Source organism: Colossoma macropomum, unplaced genomic scaffold (genome assembly GCF_904425465.1).
Source record: "Colossoma macropomum unplaced genomic scaffold, Colossoma_macropomum, whole genome shotgun sequence".
Lineage (NCBI taxonomy): Eukaryota > Metazoa > Chordata > Actinopteri > Characiformes > Serrasalmidae > Colossoma > Colossoma macropomum.
This window is the reverse complement of record NW_023494785.1, coordinates 34306978-34324071: the sequence shown is the minus strand read 5'-3', so window position 1 is coordinate 34324071 and position 17094 is coordinate 34306978. Positions and strand designations below refer to the sequence as shown.

General features: G+C 37.6%; 1 protein-coding gene across 1 annotated transcript; it reads right to left on the bottom strand.

Moving 5' to 3' along the window:
* pcmtd1 (protein-L-isoaspartate (D-aspartate) O-methyltransferase domain containing 1) lies at positions 1–12471 on the bottom strand. The gene is made up of 6 exons (XM_036592065.1): positions 12317–12471; positions 5622–6109; positions 5016–5118; positions 4713–4884; positions 3983–4106; positions 1–2964 (listed from the first exon to the last, which is right to left on the bottom strand). Exons 2-6 carry the CDS (start codon positions 5926–5928, stop codon positions 2588–2590), a joined length of 1083 nt encoding a protein of 360 aa, XP_036447958.1. The 5' UTR covers positions 5929–6109; positions 12317–12471; the 3' UTR covers positions 1–2587.
* Between the last annotated feature and the right edge of the window lie 4623 nt (positions 12472–17094).

The window sequence follows — 17094 nt, the reverse complement described above, 5'->3', positions numbered from 1 at the left end:
TGAGTGTACAAGAGTTTTATTTGGAAAACCAGACATAAGAAACATGGACATAAACCTCTTTTTTATGAACATTACAGTCTGCTGCCTAAACGTGCATGCTGAGAAACTTGGTTATGAAGTGGACTACGGTGAAGGCCGTCAAGGCTGCAGCCACTCCTTTCAGATTGTAACGTCAGCAGTCTGAATGCAAGAACAAATAGTCTGGGATAGTCCAAGTCTTCAGTACTGCAGTGAAATCCTTAAAAAGCTGGTTACAAAAATTCTAGAACCAAACCTTAGCCAAAAATAAACCCCTTGTGAGAAGCCCAAGAAAATGTGCTTGCTGAGTTCCATAACCTTAAAGGATCATTTCAATAAAAAGCATCCAATTCAAGGAAGTTGATATAACAGAAGTCATAAAAAGGCAAGTGGGTCTAGAATATAGAATATACATTCTATAGCCAGCTGGGATTCAGTGGGAAAGAACAGTGCTGAGACAGTGGTTTCTGTAAAGTGTTGATCCAGCAGAAACTCTGCTTTCAGTTTTACACAATGCATCAAATCAAATGAGTTTTCTCTAAATGTCAAGCTCCGGCTATTCATTTAAAGTATTCTGGCCTGAACAGTTAGTGCTGTGTTTTTGGTGGCAGATTTTTTTTTTGTGTGTCATACATTAATGATATGATTTTCAGCCACTTTTTGACAGTTGCTCAATCTAGTGCAATCAACAGTTTTTTCAAGTCAAGGTCAAACTAATAATGCATCTAAAATGTATTCACGAAAACTGGAAACTGACAGCTATGATAAACTGTAAAACTTAACAAAGCCTCTGCCTATATGTACATTATATTCTATGAACGGTGTAAGTATCCACACTAGGTGCCTCTCTCTTTGGTGAGTGGCAAACGAAGAACACAGTTGAAGCAAACAGTTATGGATTTTAGTAGATCAAGCTTTTACAAATTTCAGCGCGTTTAAAACCCGACACAAGTTGTACAATTCTGTACATTTTACCAGCAGGTAATAGTCCTATACCCTGAAAGAGTTATCCCTGTGTAAAAGTTCGGTTTTGGGCCAGAGGCCCCACAGCTGTACATATCATTAATGTTCAAATCAGTAATATATTTGTGGATTTGTGCTTTTAGGAAAAAATAGACAATGCTTTATTTTGATAATCATAAGTTAACCATGAGAATTAGAATTAGATATTAGTAAGTTCCTCAGAAGGCAAGGAGAGGCGGACACAGCACTTGGTCAGCCTGTGGTGATCTGTCTACATACTCCTGAGCATCTCCATCAGTCAATAAGTACAGGATATACTGAATGTGATTTTGTTCAGTGTTCCGGAAACAGTAAAGAACGTGAACACCCTCAAATGGAGAATTAAGAAATTACAAACTGAAAGTGCTAAATGAGAATTACAGGTCCACAGTTTTCACATGTTAAAAGAAATTCCCCAGCTCAAAGATATCCATCTGCTGTCACATGCTGCCCTATTATACTCCATACCTACTATCAGAAATATTTTTCCAAATATGTTCAACGGAAAAGACTGTTTACTGCACTCTGTCAAACACTACACAGACACTCATGACCTTCTACTTTATGCCACAAGCAAGCTTGAGTGTTTTCAGAAAAATCTGACACAGGAATTCTATGAAGCTACAGCAACTCTAGCTTATTAAACAGATAGCCAGAGGCTCGCATGAAGCAAAATAGATGTTTTTGACACAGATTAAGTGTGGTGGACTAAAATGGAGCTCATCATAGATAAATCTCCATAAAGAGCCAAAGACTAAACTTAATCTAAGAAAGAGGCTGGCAATCCTCAAGCTCTGCACATTTTTTTGTTTTCCCTACTCTAAAACAGCTGATCCAGCACACAACAAGCTTGTTAATTAAGCTAATTAGTTAAATCAAAATGTTCTACATCATGGAAAGCCAAAAATGTGCTAAGACTAGGACTGTAAACCCCTGATCTAAGATTAGCCCAACTGATGTTATAAGTTTGAAAACAACTCAGTTTGCAAATCCATAAAGCCAGCTTTGTCACTGACCTCACAGCCTGTTTGTGCTTCCAGACAAAACAGTGCAAGACAGGGCCTCATCAAACAGGTCCAGACCGATTAACAAGCCTCACAAAAAGAAGAAACACACCCAAGCTCAGATTCCCAAAAGGCAACAGTCATCCCTAACAATTACCTATGTGTTCTGATGAGGAAAATGAACTATGAACTTCTACAAATCTGACTCATTTGATGAATGACAAGGCTGAGCAATATAAGCCTGTGAATCGTAGGGGGAAACAAAAACATCAAAAAATATCTTAGCAAATTTAGCAAACTCTTTTGAGTATAAACATAGAGAACTAGAAACCTCCACAGGTCCTCAGTGCTCAAAGGATTCCTATATCAGATTCAATAACAGGATTATGAATCATTAGAACAGCATATTATAAACCATACAGGTTCCAGATTCAGACTTACCATCCTGAAAAAATCTTAAATTATGCTACAATCAAAGAAATTAACAGGACGAAAAAAATTGCCCTAAAAGAGAACCATCATGAAAATCCACTCATCCATAGGCAGAATGTCTGGTCGTTTGACTATTTCTCACGGTAATACAACAGGTACGCCTTCAGCGGCTCTGGCAGCGGCAGGTTTAGAATCTTGTCTCTGAGCAAGTTAACCTGAGGCTCCTCTGGCTTCAATGGCTCCACAATGGTGTCTTTGTCCTGCTCTTCCTCTTTACTTTCCTTCTCGATCCGCTCATCTTCCTCGCTCTCCATGGGCTCTGGAATCAGCTGGTTCCCCACAAAGACGTAGGTGTTTATGCGGGGAGGGCGGCATCGCCGGCGTTTACGTTTCTGAGGCGCTCTCTGCACTGGGCCTTTGGACAGTGCCTCCTCGTTGACCAGGTTGCGCACCGTGCGGCGAATATAGATGCGGGCGAGGTCCTGGAGGCTCCTCACAGAAAACGGAGCTGTGCAACACACAGAAAAATGGATTTAGACAAAATAAAAATGACCAACACCGTCGCAAGTAATTGACCTGGATATCAGCTCAAATTTTAACGATATGCTCTCTCGTAGATTCATTCATTGCGCTATGTCAGCTAGTCTTGAGGTTTGTTCATGTCGTCCCTAGCACAACAATACTTGTGGGTCACTAGTGTAGACCTACCTACTGTGGGCTATTCAATCAAGGTAGATTAACTGCTTACCAAGCAAGTTTAAAATTGCCTTTCGTAATTCCCAAAACACTCCACTAAGACGCTTTTTAAAATGTGGCCAAATTAGGCTTAGATTTAAAACCAGAGGTGAGTGGAGAACCTGTATCTGATAGTGGACAGCATAAAGTGCCACTATAGCAGACAGGAAGCACCACAGAAAAGCGGCGATAAACAAAAAAGCTCAAGCTCATTTTACTCTCAACTTGTACAGATTTTTTGTAATAAAAATTTCGACACTATTTTGTGAGGTTATCCCGTTTGGCATCAGCTAATTAACTCTTCACAGATTTGCTGGTTTCGAGCTAAAGAGTATGAGGCAAGATACGACAATATACACGGCTAATAGCATTAGCTCGGGTAACAGAGGATTAGTCTTTGTTTTTCTTAAAGACTTTAGTTTGGCTGCTGTAAAATTCAAGCCACATGTTGCCTGCAATGGATTTCTGAGTTTAATATAGTATAGCTATAGTAAGATGTTGAGTGGTGATGCTGTCTCTGGTTAAATATTTTTAGAATAATACCTTACAAATTAGAATATTATTTTAGACTGAAATGCCCACCTTACACTTGATTACATCCTAGGTTTACATTTTCTTATGTATATGTAGATGAGAAGATTTTTTGTCGACAGTTCGAGATCACTGCTAGCTTGCTCACAGAAATCTGTCAGTAGCAGATTTAAGGAGTATTTATTTTGGTAATGAAGATTATAGAAGTAATATACTAACAGTGCATGTGTGTGTGTGCACATGATATAGCAGGGACTTACGCAGCACCACAGCGTCAGGCTTGCTGCCGTCAGTTCTGCTCTGCTGTACGAGAGGTGCAAAAGAAACCGCCAAGATGTTCTTACTCTCCCACGAGCTTTGACCGGTTCTGGTTATCTGAGTTAACTGCAACAGCAAAACATACAGCATTTACTAATACCTAAATAAATGGCACAAAAACAGAAAAAATGTGCATCCATACATATCAATTTCCATTAAACATTAATAACCAGATATAAAAATGTCTTACTTGACAAATAAGTTATAATAGACAGATTTGACAGTTTTGGCAATTTATTACACAATAGCTAAAACTTTTCACTCAGTGAGACCAATTCCCAACACAATAGGCTTCATATGACAAGACTATGTGATGGGGGAAGGTTTGCATGCACCTTCCATTGATTAGTCTGAAGCCTTGTTATGCTCCATGTGCCAGGACAGACAACCGATTGGCTGATACTTAACGTGGCAACAGAAAAAAAGAGTGGGACTGCTGCTTTTTCCTTCTCAATAAGAACACCACTAGTTGTGTTCTCAATGACCCATGGCAACAGGCACCACAGCAGGACTTGATTTCTGCCCTGGAAGTAGTACTTTTACAATTATATGCACATAATAAACACTCTGTTTAAACTAAAAGTCACGTCTTTCCTTTATTATTATGTTTTAACAGTATCCATCCACATCTGAGTGATCATGAAAAAAAAACACATAAAGAGAATAATTTACCTGATCCTCGATTGGCATGACAAGAATCCCCCCAACTTTGAGCATGACCTTCATATAGTTCTCATGGTCTTTCTGAACTCCTGCTCCGCAGTATATGCGATCATATTGATGGCTGTCTGACGAGATCTCCAGACAGTTCCCCACTACAAAATTAGGTTCGCAGAACTCAAACCTGAAATAGATAATTTATATCCAAAGTAGCACATACTTTCACATCATTTACATGGTCATTTCACTTGACTGCATGTAAGTACACATAAGGGCACATGATGTCTTCTTCAATAATTGAGAAGTTCTGCTTACTTGTCAAAGCTGTCACCGTTTCTTATGAACTCCTCAAGTCTGTCTTTTGCGTATTCCACCACATCCTTGTGGAGCTCCACACCATGATTTACTCCAAAAGGACCTAGAAAAAAAGAGTGGAACTTTATTATAAGTTCTGTTGCTAATAATCTTCAAATACAAGATATTTATTAATGGACTAGTGGTAAATAAAAGCAATAAGCAAAATTTGCTGTATTAACAGATGTAACTGTGCTTGCTAACATTTTTCCTCAAAAAACATTTTTCCAGTTTCCCCCCTCATGTTTGAACATTAATTTCTGTTGGTGAATTGTGTGTATGGCACAACATTTGCCTCCTAAAGCCTCCTGTGGGGCAGAGAATAAGGCAAAATTATTTCCAGAAACTCCAATATATTGCTAATGCAGCAATACAATATTCTCCAAATGTTGTTCTATGTCTGGGACTACTTTACTGCTCTGGGTTTGTTTAAACATTGTGGGTACTGATTTATTTCAGTACATCACTTTACTGAAACAAGTCACTAAAAATAGTACTGCCAGAATGTAAACAATTTACTTGACAAATCACTGATTCAAAAAAAAAAAAAGTGTTCATCATTCTCACCAATGATCAGGCCCACCATTGTGCTTAAGTATCCCGTGCCACTGCCCAGATTGAGAAAAGACAGTCCTTGCTGGAGGTTCAACGCTTCCATTACCTCTGAATAGATGCATGGGGCTGAGAGGTGAATATTGCCATGCTTCCATGCTAAGTCTTTGTAGGCATTGTCCCTGTAGCCCTCTAAATAGTAATCACCACGGTCTATAGCCCTAAAAGCTTGTTCGACCTTGTCTGTGCGAATATACTGAGCCTCCTTCAGGTTGTCAATCAAATCATCATTGTCCTCCCCTGCACTCACTGCTCCACCCATGGTCCCCTCCTCTCCAAGAGAAAAGAAAGGAATAAAAAAGAAAAAAGTAGAACAAGAGGAGGTGAAACACTTCCACAGGACCAACTCTTCTTCACATTGAAGAGGAAAGGGTTCTTTCTTTGGGCAGATGAAAGACAGGATGATTCAGGCCTTCCAATCACCTCAGATCATCATCACATGTCTGAAGAAAGAGTAGAAAAAAAAAAAATAACACACAGGTTTAGATCATCTCATATCTAGAACAAATACTCCATATATATATATATATATATATATATATATATATATATATATATATATATATATATATATATATTATATATATATATATATATATAAAAACAGCAGTTCAGGTATTCACTGGCAAATGTCCCATGTACAATGTGACCTCACTCTTTTTGGTAAACCCCAAATAGGATTAAATCAAACTAGAGGCTTGTGGGCACGCAACTAATGTACTGCAGAGACATACAAAAATACCTATTAAATCTGACATAAAACAGCTGCAGCCCGTTTTTATGCTAGACTCTTGGCTGAAGCAGACCCTCACTCTGCAATGACCCCCTTAATTTTATATGATCTAAGCTATAGGATTGTGATGTTTAATGCATTGTGCTTCCAGGGTGTTTTGAAAGTATTTTTTAAAATATAGATTTCTTTTCTATACTCCCACCAGCACGGAAGGTGTCACAGCAATCTTTGTCCTACTTTCTGATTGCTTTTGCCTGAAATGCTACCCTTTGGGATTTCTGCAGTAACGAGAAAATAGGTCAAGCTTTTTTTTCCCAAGGTTTTCTTCTAGGCTTGACCATGACCCTGTAGGGCATCCCTCTGTCTCCAGCCAGTACATTTCTACAGTAAATACAGCACAGGCTGTGCTTCACTTCTCACTTTTACTTTAGCAAAATAAATTGACCAAACAAGAGCCTGCAAAAGTTATATACAATTTTGAACTTACTCTAACCCTCACACACCAGAACTGTGAAACAGAATCAGTGCATTAATAAACAGTTACATGTGTGCCACTTTATGTCCTGTAGTTTCTAAAGCCACTGTTTGGAGCCCGAAAGGACAGCAAGACGAATTCTTAAAATTTTACAAATGATTGTGTAGGCCAGCGTTTTCAAATCTCAGCTCAGAGGTCTGTCTCATGAAGCAGGATTTCTTGTTTAATAAGTTAACTATAAGCTTAGTTCGATCTAACCCTGGACTGTATGTCTCACGAAGGTGGGGCTACTTATGCTGCAGGCCTAACCTATTCCAGGGCAGGTTAACTTTGGGATTAAACGGCCAATCAGGGTGAGCTTCTTACCAATCAGGGATAGCCCTCCACCCTCTGGTGCTTTTTGGGACACTTTTTTCCCTTCGAGACAGTTTTGGCCTCAATCACATGGAAAAATATTACGTTTCAGTGAAGGAATCATAGGCTGTAACTGAAATGGATCCCTGCTTCCTCATTAGTTTTGCACCTGTATAGGGGAGAACTATTCTGTTTACTAAAGGCTGTTAGAAAAACGCATGAATCAATACATGCAGTCGGACACTTTATCTTCTGCAGCCAATGTCAGTATTCACCAATTATAAAAGTCACATAAACATAAACAAACAAACATGATAAGTTTACATGGCTGAAGTTAGTGTCTTATTCATTTCCACAGACATGAAAATAATGTTCTGAAAAGTGCAGGGGAAAAATGCAACTTGACCAGAGTACATATTTAATTCTAAGTCTGCAAGACCAAGTAACCTACAGTTACCAGCGAGTCCTTTTGCTATATGTTTAGCTACATTACAGTCTTTTTTTTTACTGTACAGAGCTGCTGCTCTACCATAATTTAGAGATTCTAATTCGTTTTTTTTCAGTTAAGCAGCCACTGTTCACATTACATTGCCCTGTCCACTGTCCACCTCTGTAACATGAGTATTCAGCTGATGCTGTCTATGGTGTTCACTAAAATTCATGAGTTGTGCACTGTGAGAGATTGTAGAGCTCTTGAAATCACTGTGGTATTCCATATTATATTTCAAACACTAAGAGAAAAATGGCCGACATACTCAATAGTGTCCTAAAATGCAAGGGGATTTTGGTCACAGTCATAGATGAAAATAAAGAGAGTGATATAAATTACTCCAAAAAGCATTAACATAGTGGTAGTGGTAACGGTGTTACTTTTTACTATATATAAATATAGGATATATAGGATAAATAGGATAAATAGGATAATTTCCTCTTTTACCGAGGAATCTACAATGTGCGATGCTAACATCAGAGTTCACAGAACGTGAAAGTTAAATGCTATTATAAAAGAAGGTAACTGTGACTGCATTTGTTAGGTTCTGTAAGCTGAATCTTCATCAGGAATCATATCTAAGTTGAACATGCTTAATGAGTCTGGCCCCTGGAGACCTCACACTGCTTTTTTTATTCTGCATGCTTTGGCACACGTTTCAACTCATTAGCTAAATTAGCAAGCCTTTGTGGACTGAGGCAGGTGTGTCAAAGCAGAGAGGACTGTGAAATTTATCACCAAAAACATGGAGAACCACTAGTGCAAGCCAAGTTATACCACAAAAAGATGTAAAATATGATTCATCTCTAACCTCCATACATGAAAGTTCTGTATTATTCTTGGCAGCAGGGGTTCTGGAACCAGAAGAGAAGCTATTCACATTTATTGCTACATTGCGGGCCTTTGTGAGACCCACTGGACATAAAGCTGAGCTCCTAAAGCAGTTGATCCATCATTAATATGATTAGGGTGCTGGTTGCATAATCATACCATTGTCACACACCACTAATGTTTTACCAGAACAAACTTGCTCATACAGTCTCTCTGTCCATCCTGCCCATTTTTTCTAATAATGTATTCATACACTGTGGGGTTCACTGTGACCAGTCACTGTAACTTTCACAGGATGTCTTTGATTTAGGAGAGGGTGCATCAGAGACAAGGGTTACCATGTAGCAGGATATAGTAACAGTGAAAGTAACACTAAAAGGAACAATAGAATAAAAACAAATAAACAATACAGTTTGATATGTGCTTTTTTTAAACCTCTCCTCAAGGAAGTCCAGTATTTATAGTTTGGCTAATCAGTACTTTATTAAGTCAGGTGTAATTAAGTAATTTAACAAATCCATACAAGGGCTGGAGCGCAACAAGAAGTCAAGAACTTAACCTGCATTCTTCCGACTGTATTTAAACAACTTGTAACTGTAAAGAAGCCAAGATAAACAGTACAAGTAGTGTCTAAGACCTTTGCACAGTGCTGTGTTCAAAGGCCAAAAGGAACAGGAACCTAAAACTGATAATTTAGGCTATTAGTTGCTAGACAATTAGAACACATAATCCTGTGCCATTTGTAAACTCTTTAACAGTCATGACAAATGCTGCAAGTCCCACTGCATTTGGTTTTTTAAGCTCAGTGTCACAATTCTTTTAAGGTTTTAGTTCAACATGGCAAATAAATGTTAAACTAATGGAGTTAAACTTATCATTCTAAATAAAAATGACAAGTGGAAGGAATGTTTATCTCCGTATCTAGCTACTCAGTTTACTACAGATTGTGAGACTCACTGCAGAAACAAAGGGCATCTGCAATGGACATCCAGTTTTCATAATACACATTTAGTCAATTACAGTTTAGGGTGTTGACAATCCTTTTTATTCTATTCTTAATTATAGTTGAGAAACACTGCAAAACTTTTTAAACATCATTTTTATCCTTCTTTTTTAGCATTTAAGATTTCTGACTCAACTCTAGAAAACAGAAGTAAAAATACCGCAAGAATAAAAACAGTCTGACACTTTTGGTTGAGAGTAACTTTCTACAGCTTTTATAATTTACATTTGTTTGTTTGATGCTAAAAAATCTAAACCAATTTGTTATAACTGAAGTGACATTTTCTTTATTATAGACTTTATTATAGAGAGAAGTGCTGCCTCCCTCCAAAGCTGTTTTTTTATCAAGCCAAGCAAATTATTGTTTCTTTCTTTTCTGTTATCAAAAATCAAAAATGAAATACAAAATGTGTTGTTACCTTGACAAAGTGTTTAACTGTAGTATTTATTATAATAATGTGTAATTAAGAATATTTAAATAGTGCAAAATATTGATTTTGACATTTTACACAAGGTGTTAAAATACTACACACACAAACACACACACACACACCCCTTCTAAACCGCTCATCCTTCTGGGGAGCTGGAGCCTATCCCAGCAGTCACTGGGCGGAGTTTAAAATTCTAATTGAATTAACTTATGTAGTCATAAAAACTGCCCAGCCCTAATCTTAATCATGTCCATTTAGGGAAAATCTTTTCCTAAATATCCATACAGCGGACTGTATTTTTTTAATAAATGGAAGAAAATGTGCTGTCTTGTGTTCACTTAAAAAACAAACTCAATATGGTGCATCAGCTGTATCAGGCCAGAACAAGGTAGTAACTAGTTACATTTACTCAATATCATGCACTTACATATAATTTTGATAGATTTGTGCTTTTCAAGTCATTTTTAAATTAGATTTCCTCCACTTCACTCAAGTTCATTTGTAAAGAAATTATGTACTTTTTACTGATATACATTTTAGTTATTCTTATTCACCTGATTCATTTTGTGTTAATTCACACTGGACATTACTAGTTTTTTGACTTGACGCCTGTATAATTTTATTTACTCTAGTTGTTTTTTTTTCTACTGGAGTGATTATTTCATTGCCGTGAAACACTTCTCCTTGAGTGTGGTTTTGGGTTACTCTGGGTGAGAGGTCACTGAGGCAGTTCTCTGAACTCAATGGCCAGTCTAACAGGTTCCAGAGCTGAGTAGGGGTAAGTCTGCAATAACATGCGAATTGAAACCACATACACCTCAACAACATATGCCTAATCTGCCAATAGACGTGCCCTTAGCCCTTCCTGAAGAGTAAGCTTCATCCCAGGACTTGTAAAACAGATCTTGTAAAACAGGTTTGTTTTCATAGTCGTCTCGATTTAAAATGAGAACCAACATTAATTTACAGCTGCAATGACAATAGGTGCTAGCCCTTAGTTAAACTTCACAGTCTGCTGCTGAGAAAATACAAAAGCTGCAGTAAGTTAAATTACTACAAATTATATAGCTTATTTATGTATTGGTCAGACGCATAAGCACAATGAGAGATCACAATCTGGGCATATCATACTCAGAACGTTATATATAATTTCTAATAACCAGAAATTCTCTATTCAGGATATTATAATGAAGCTAGTAAGGATAAATCTTATCAAAATTATAACGAACCTTTTTCCTTGGAGCTAATGGGCTTAAAGATCTCGATACTATTACCTAGGTACTAAAGCAGGCCACATCAGACCCATCCGCACTGCTATAAGATCTACAGAGTCCTCGCAGTCTTACCACAGTTTTCAAGCTGCGGAACCCTCACCACATCCGCACTGCGTTGAAGACTGAGAAACAGTACCTAAATGAGCTAACTAGCTAACCTACATCGGTTCCTTCTCAGTTTGTAGGTAGAGGGCACCCAGCACATCAAACGGGTTTTTTGTCCTTCATGAGACGTCTTCCCGTCATAATAACTGCCTTGATATTAGCTACCTGTAAGCCAAAGAGTCCCAACAATAACAATAAATGCGCATTAGGTGGCTGGATAAATGCTACTCTTAGTTTTTTCTGAGGACACCTAAAAAAATTTAAACGGTCTGCTGATTCATATAACATGTATCTGACATTAGTGCTTTTGCAAGTTCACACTTTGTTACTGCAGACACAAATGCAGTCGTTGTGAGTAACGTCAACAACAAAAACATGGCACACAGTGCGACTGAAGGCACCTATTTCGCTCGATAGCTAAATGTTTAACGGCAAATTTGGCATCTCGTTTAGATCTATTATGTAACACTTATTGTGTTAGTTCAGTAACGTAGGCTCAGTTGTTTTATTTAGCGTCAGTTAACATCTACCTTATTTTAGCTTGGTCGGCTACTAGCTAGCTAGCTAACTTTATCGCTAACATTAGTCGGGTAACGTTACTTCTCCATTACTTCAGCCATCAAGCAGACGTACTTTCACTAAACAACTGGCTAGGAAGGCTAGAGCGCCGAATTACAAATCGCCGATTTCGTGTCAGAAACCGTCAGTCAAATATGTGTATTATGTGTCGCCTGGTCAAACAAAACCTCCACCAGTGGCAAATATCCAAAATACCTAAAACTCTAAAAAGCTTCTTCCAGACAATAGGTGTCTAAGTAAGCAGCTAACCAGCTAGCTACCGTAAGCTAACCAGCTAGCTAGCTACAAACAGAACAGAACCCACTCGATAAAGCTGGACGAAGCAGCAAGTTGAAACAGAAACAGATGTTGGCCTCAAATAGGCATTTTCACTGACCTTTTTCCCCATTAATAAATGTCAGGCGCTGTTTTCAAGACTGAAAGATGGTAGAATTGTGTCAGTTAGTAAAAACCCGTGGCTACTTTAAGCGGGTCTCAGCGACCAGCGTTGTGTTTTTCTCCAGCAGAAACAGCTGAGAGGATGTAAACACACATCACGTGGTCCTTAACAAACCGGCCTACAAGGCTGCGTTTTCGCGGGTCTGCAGGGATAGCACTCAGCATTTTAACTAGAAAAAAACTCTGGTTGTCTCAGCTTTTTACTAAAATTGTTAAGGACAGTCATTAGAGCAGTTTGCAGTTTTATAACTTTCAAAATGTCCACCCGCCGTATATATTGCAAATATTTCATAAATACCGATTTTCTCTGTCTATTTTGTGTGATTGGGTGGACGTTGTGCTTGACTCACCATAAAGAGCCAGAAAACAACAAATTATCAGTGCTGAATAAACACTTTTTTAAACTTGAAGGCTTAATGATGTCACTTCCTCTTCACTGTGTAATTTAATGTGGCAGCACGTTATATTAATGGCTAAATAAGCTGGTGTGATGAGGCAGAATGCAAAACTCAAGGACCTAGAAAACATATTTTTCTTAAAATTAATGTTTTTTTTATATTCAATTAATATGTTTTGTGTTAATGTGAAAACAGAAATACACCTGAGCATGGCAAAGGTCTGATGTTAATTAACTTTTTTTTGGTATATTTGAGATTAAACTTGAATGGCTGTCTATATGGGCATGTAAAATTCCTGTATTCTTAATAACATCATATATAATAACATACTTTCTTCACTTGCAATATTTTTTGCTCATACACTGTGTTAGTAATGAACTAATGAAAATTTAGCATGAAAGAACATTTAGCAGATTTTTGTTCCTTAAAGATTGCATCAAATATTGTGGATTGAAATACAACATTTTCATGGAATGACACATGGATGGACTGTTCAAACAATATGCCAGTGTCACAGCCTATTATTGTATTTTCTCATGAAGACCAATGTGTGGCCTTTTACAGCACTTCATAGCACATGATAGGTCTTACATGTCTCTGTTTTCCACTTCTCAGCACCTTTATGTAGACCTGGCCTCATGCAAGTAGACCAAGCCAGTTGTCAGGGTCACTCAGTCAGAAAACGAAGGGGGCAAATGTGGCAATCTCTGTTGTTTACACCCATGCAGCCCACTGCCCTGGCATTCATTCAGGTTATGCCAGAGCATCTGCTGGATCAGTTTGAACACAAGCAATTGTGTAACTAGACTTAAAAACAGGTGTGACTGGGTTATCAGTTCAGAGGCATATGCATTTGTCTGATGTCAGTCTATGGTTTCAGCTAAAATGGAAATATGATAATGACATATGAACCCCTCCTGCCGTCCCACTTTTGTAGGCTGCTAAAAGGAGCCTGTATTTCAACTAACAAGAGCAGAAATAAAGAGAGACAGATTGCTATCACAGATCAATGACACCATCCTTGCCCTACTGATGTTCAGCTGTTGATTTTATTACTGTCTGTTTCATGTGAATGCCAGGCTCCAGGATGAGGAATGAGTTGGGAATTGACATGTTTTAGAATGATAAACTACTATTGGGATACACGCTATGGAGACTCACACTACGTATCATGGAGGCAGCACAGAGAACTATCCTGTTCTCAGATCCTTTCAGGAAAAGAAAAAAAACTGCAAAGGCCAGCATAATTTCTCACCAGCAAAACCAAAAAATGGTGAGTTTTGGATGCTGGTATGCTGGTCAACCAGCATGGCCATGCTTGGTGATCAGCTAAACCAGCATAGAATTCATGTTGATCTGTGCTTTTTTTTTGTTTTCATCAGGGTAAGCACTAACCAGAGGCAGGTAGTGTCTAGTTACTCAGTTTCATATACTTAAGTACAATTTCAAAGGTGCAGTAAAGGAATAATTCAGATTAGGCTACTTTTACTTCTACCTTACAAACGTTCATTCTTGTTAACACGTCAAAAGGATACCTTCCTCTCAGATTGTGGCATGGGTTCATGCACCCCAATACCTTTAAAAGCAGTTATCTTGTTGAATTCCTTGAATCTGCGAAGCGAAACATTTCCCATAAATGAAGTCTTCCTTCATGGTTAAGTCACGTTGGCTGACTGGGCCCAGACTCCAGGAAAGCTTCAGCAACACCTTCTCTGGTTACAGCAGGGGCCATCCAAGGGTCAGTTCGTATATTTTCCTCCTGTCCTTGGGTCCCCTTAAGCTGAGCTCAGCATCTCCTTGTAGTACAGTAGTTTGTTCATGGTTTCAGTACAGAATGCATCAGCTGAGCACATTAATGCAATTGTTCAACCAAAAATGCCAGCATGGTTAACAATGAACAAAAGTCTGTGGGGATTTAGTTAGCAAGATCTTGTTTGCATAACGCCCACACTTCCTGCAGGACTTCATTATTAGCAGCACTGGCATTTTTGAGTATTTGTCTCAGTTCTTTGTTAAAGTTTCCTGGCCTGACATCCTCTGCAGAACCTCTAAATCCCCTAAACTTTCTCCATAATATAAAACAATGAAACCTGCGTAGAAGCAACTACTCTAGATCTATAAGGTTTGTTATGTCAAATACTGTCGTGATAGCAGGATCTCTACTGTTCACTTCTATTAGGCGCTTTTACAGAAAAGAATAATTTGGAAATGTTTGTAATTGGTATTTCAATATAAAACTTTCTCCATTGTGGATGAAATAAAAAAAGAAAAAGGAAAAACATCCACTCACCTACTTTCAGAATATGAATTCTGGGTGCTGATGCTAAAATGTGGAACAATTGAAAGCAATATTTTGTTTATTCTTTGTTGATGATTCAGAATGATTGTTTAAAGAAACAGATAACAATACTTCTTGTGCACCTGATTTGTTTAAACTGTTGGCAGAATTTGCTCTTTGCTGCTGATAGAAAGCCAGAAATATAATTATATACTTTTAAAGTTATAACAGTCAAGGTAGATTGGGGCAAAACCACAGAATAAAAGAACATGTCAATAAAATCCAGAAAGAATCATGTAGACTATAAACAGTATAGAGGGGTTATACAATTTAATGTAATAAATGATAGAAACCCCTACCTTGTCCACCTTGCTGTTGTATAGTTAGAGACTGCAGCCCATCTGTTGATGGATGTTTATATCAACTATCCTCCAGTCCTTCATCAGTGGTCTTGGCCAGACATTTTTGGGAGTTGTGTTGAGAAGAGTTCACCTCCCAAATAATATCTGGTCAACAGTGGCCCTGTGGTCAGAAACTGACCCCATATGGGCTACAGTCTGTAAGTGTACGTGTACACCTATTTAATGGATATATAAGATAGATGGAGCTCATAAAGTAGCCAGTGTGTGGAAGTCCAAGTGAAGTTTTTCTAACACAGTGGACAGAGAGTATACAATGTTCTTTTCTAATACTGACAATTCAAGAGATCATTAAATTGTTTATTTCTACCATACACAAACTGTACAACACAGCGCATTACTGCTTATGAAATAGTAAAAGTGTAAAGAAACTTCAATATAGAAACTACTTTAACTGAAAAAAAAGCATTTTGTTTTAATCAAAAAGAAACAAAATAATTTACAGTACAGTGTTCCATACTAATATCATTACACAAAAAAATTCATTTCACATTACAAAACATCAAATACAAATGCAAAAAAAATAAATAGTCCTCACAAAAGTTCCTGAGCAAACAATGTGTGGTTTATAAATTAAATATTAGGAATTACAAATAATTTAACACAATTATAAATTACACTTCTTTTCAAAAGATTTTCGTTCTGTTGATTAAGGATTCGATTCAGTATAATGATTTGGTCAAATATAGCTTTTTTTTTTTTTCTTTTTAACTCAGTGACCTGTAAATTTTCTCCTCTGGCAGCTAGATTGAAAGGAGTGTGACTGCTCACACTAATCTGGAAAACACATGAAATAATGTCAGTGGTCATCTGTGTTAAACGGCATTTCAAACTGTGCCTCTTTTGTTGTGCACAAAGTCTAATATGCAAGGTCATTTTCCACTGCAGGATTCTTTTGGATCTGCTTGGCAATTAGTGGACCATACACTTAGCTTCATGCAGAAGTCAGAAGAGGCCATGGATGTACTGCCCTTAAAGACATGGCGTATCCCAGTCTATACTGGAAAAGTAATTGTAACTCAGAATTGACCATGTCAGGTAATACTATCTTTGAGACACAAAGAAGCCTTTTAAAATGTTGGTCAGTGCGTGTTTTCTTTTAAAGGTTTTTGAAAGGGTCAAATGCTGCATTTTAGCTTGGAGGAGAATGTACTAATTCATAGTAAATGATGAAACACTTGATCCTCGTATTACAACAATATCATCCGATACTTAAAATGGCATATAAACAGTAGCTAAACAGAGTTAGAGGCTTTTTTTCTTTCTGAAAATAAATATACTGTATAATAAAAGGAATCACCATTCACGTAATACTGTTCTACCACAAAAACATAGTATATTCCATGTAATCATTTACATATAGGCACATATATGCACACGCAAGAGTGTGCACACCAAAGGCAGTTCATATCGATAGAAACGCAATTCAGTTATTTTATGTAGTGATGTTTTTCCCCTTGACTTGATGTCCTGGTAATAAAATGGCAATGTACAGTCAGAGCATTTAAATGAAACTGATTTGAGCTCAGTAGCTACGAATACTGATTTATGATTCAGTGTTATTTGGAAAATTTATTTGTAGCACACAATACATTCAAAAAGAAGACCATTGAGAGTTGAA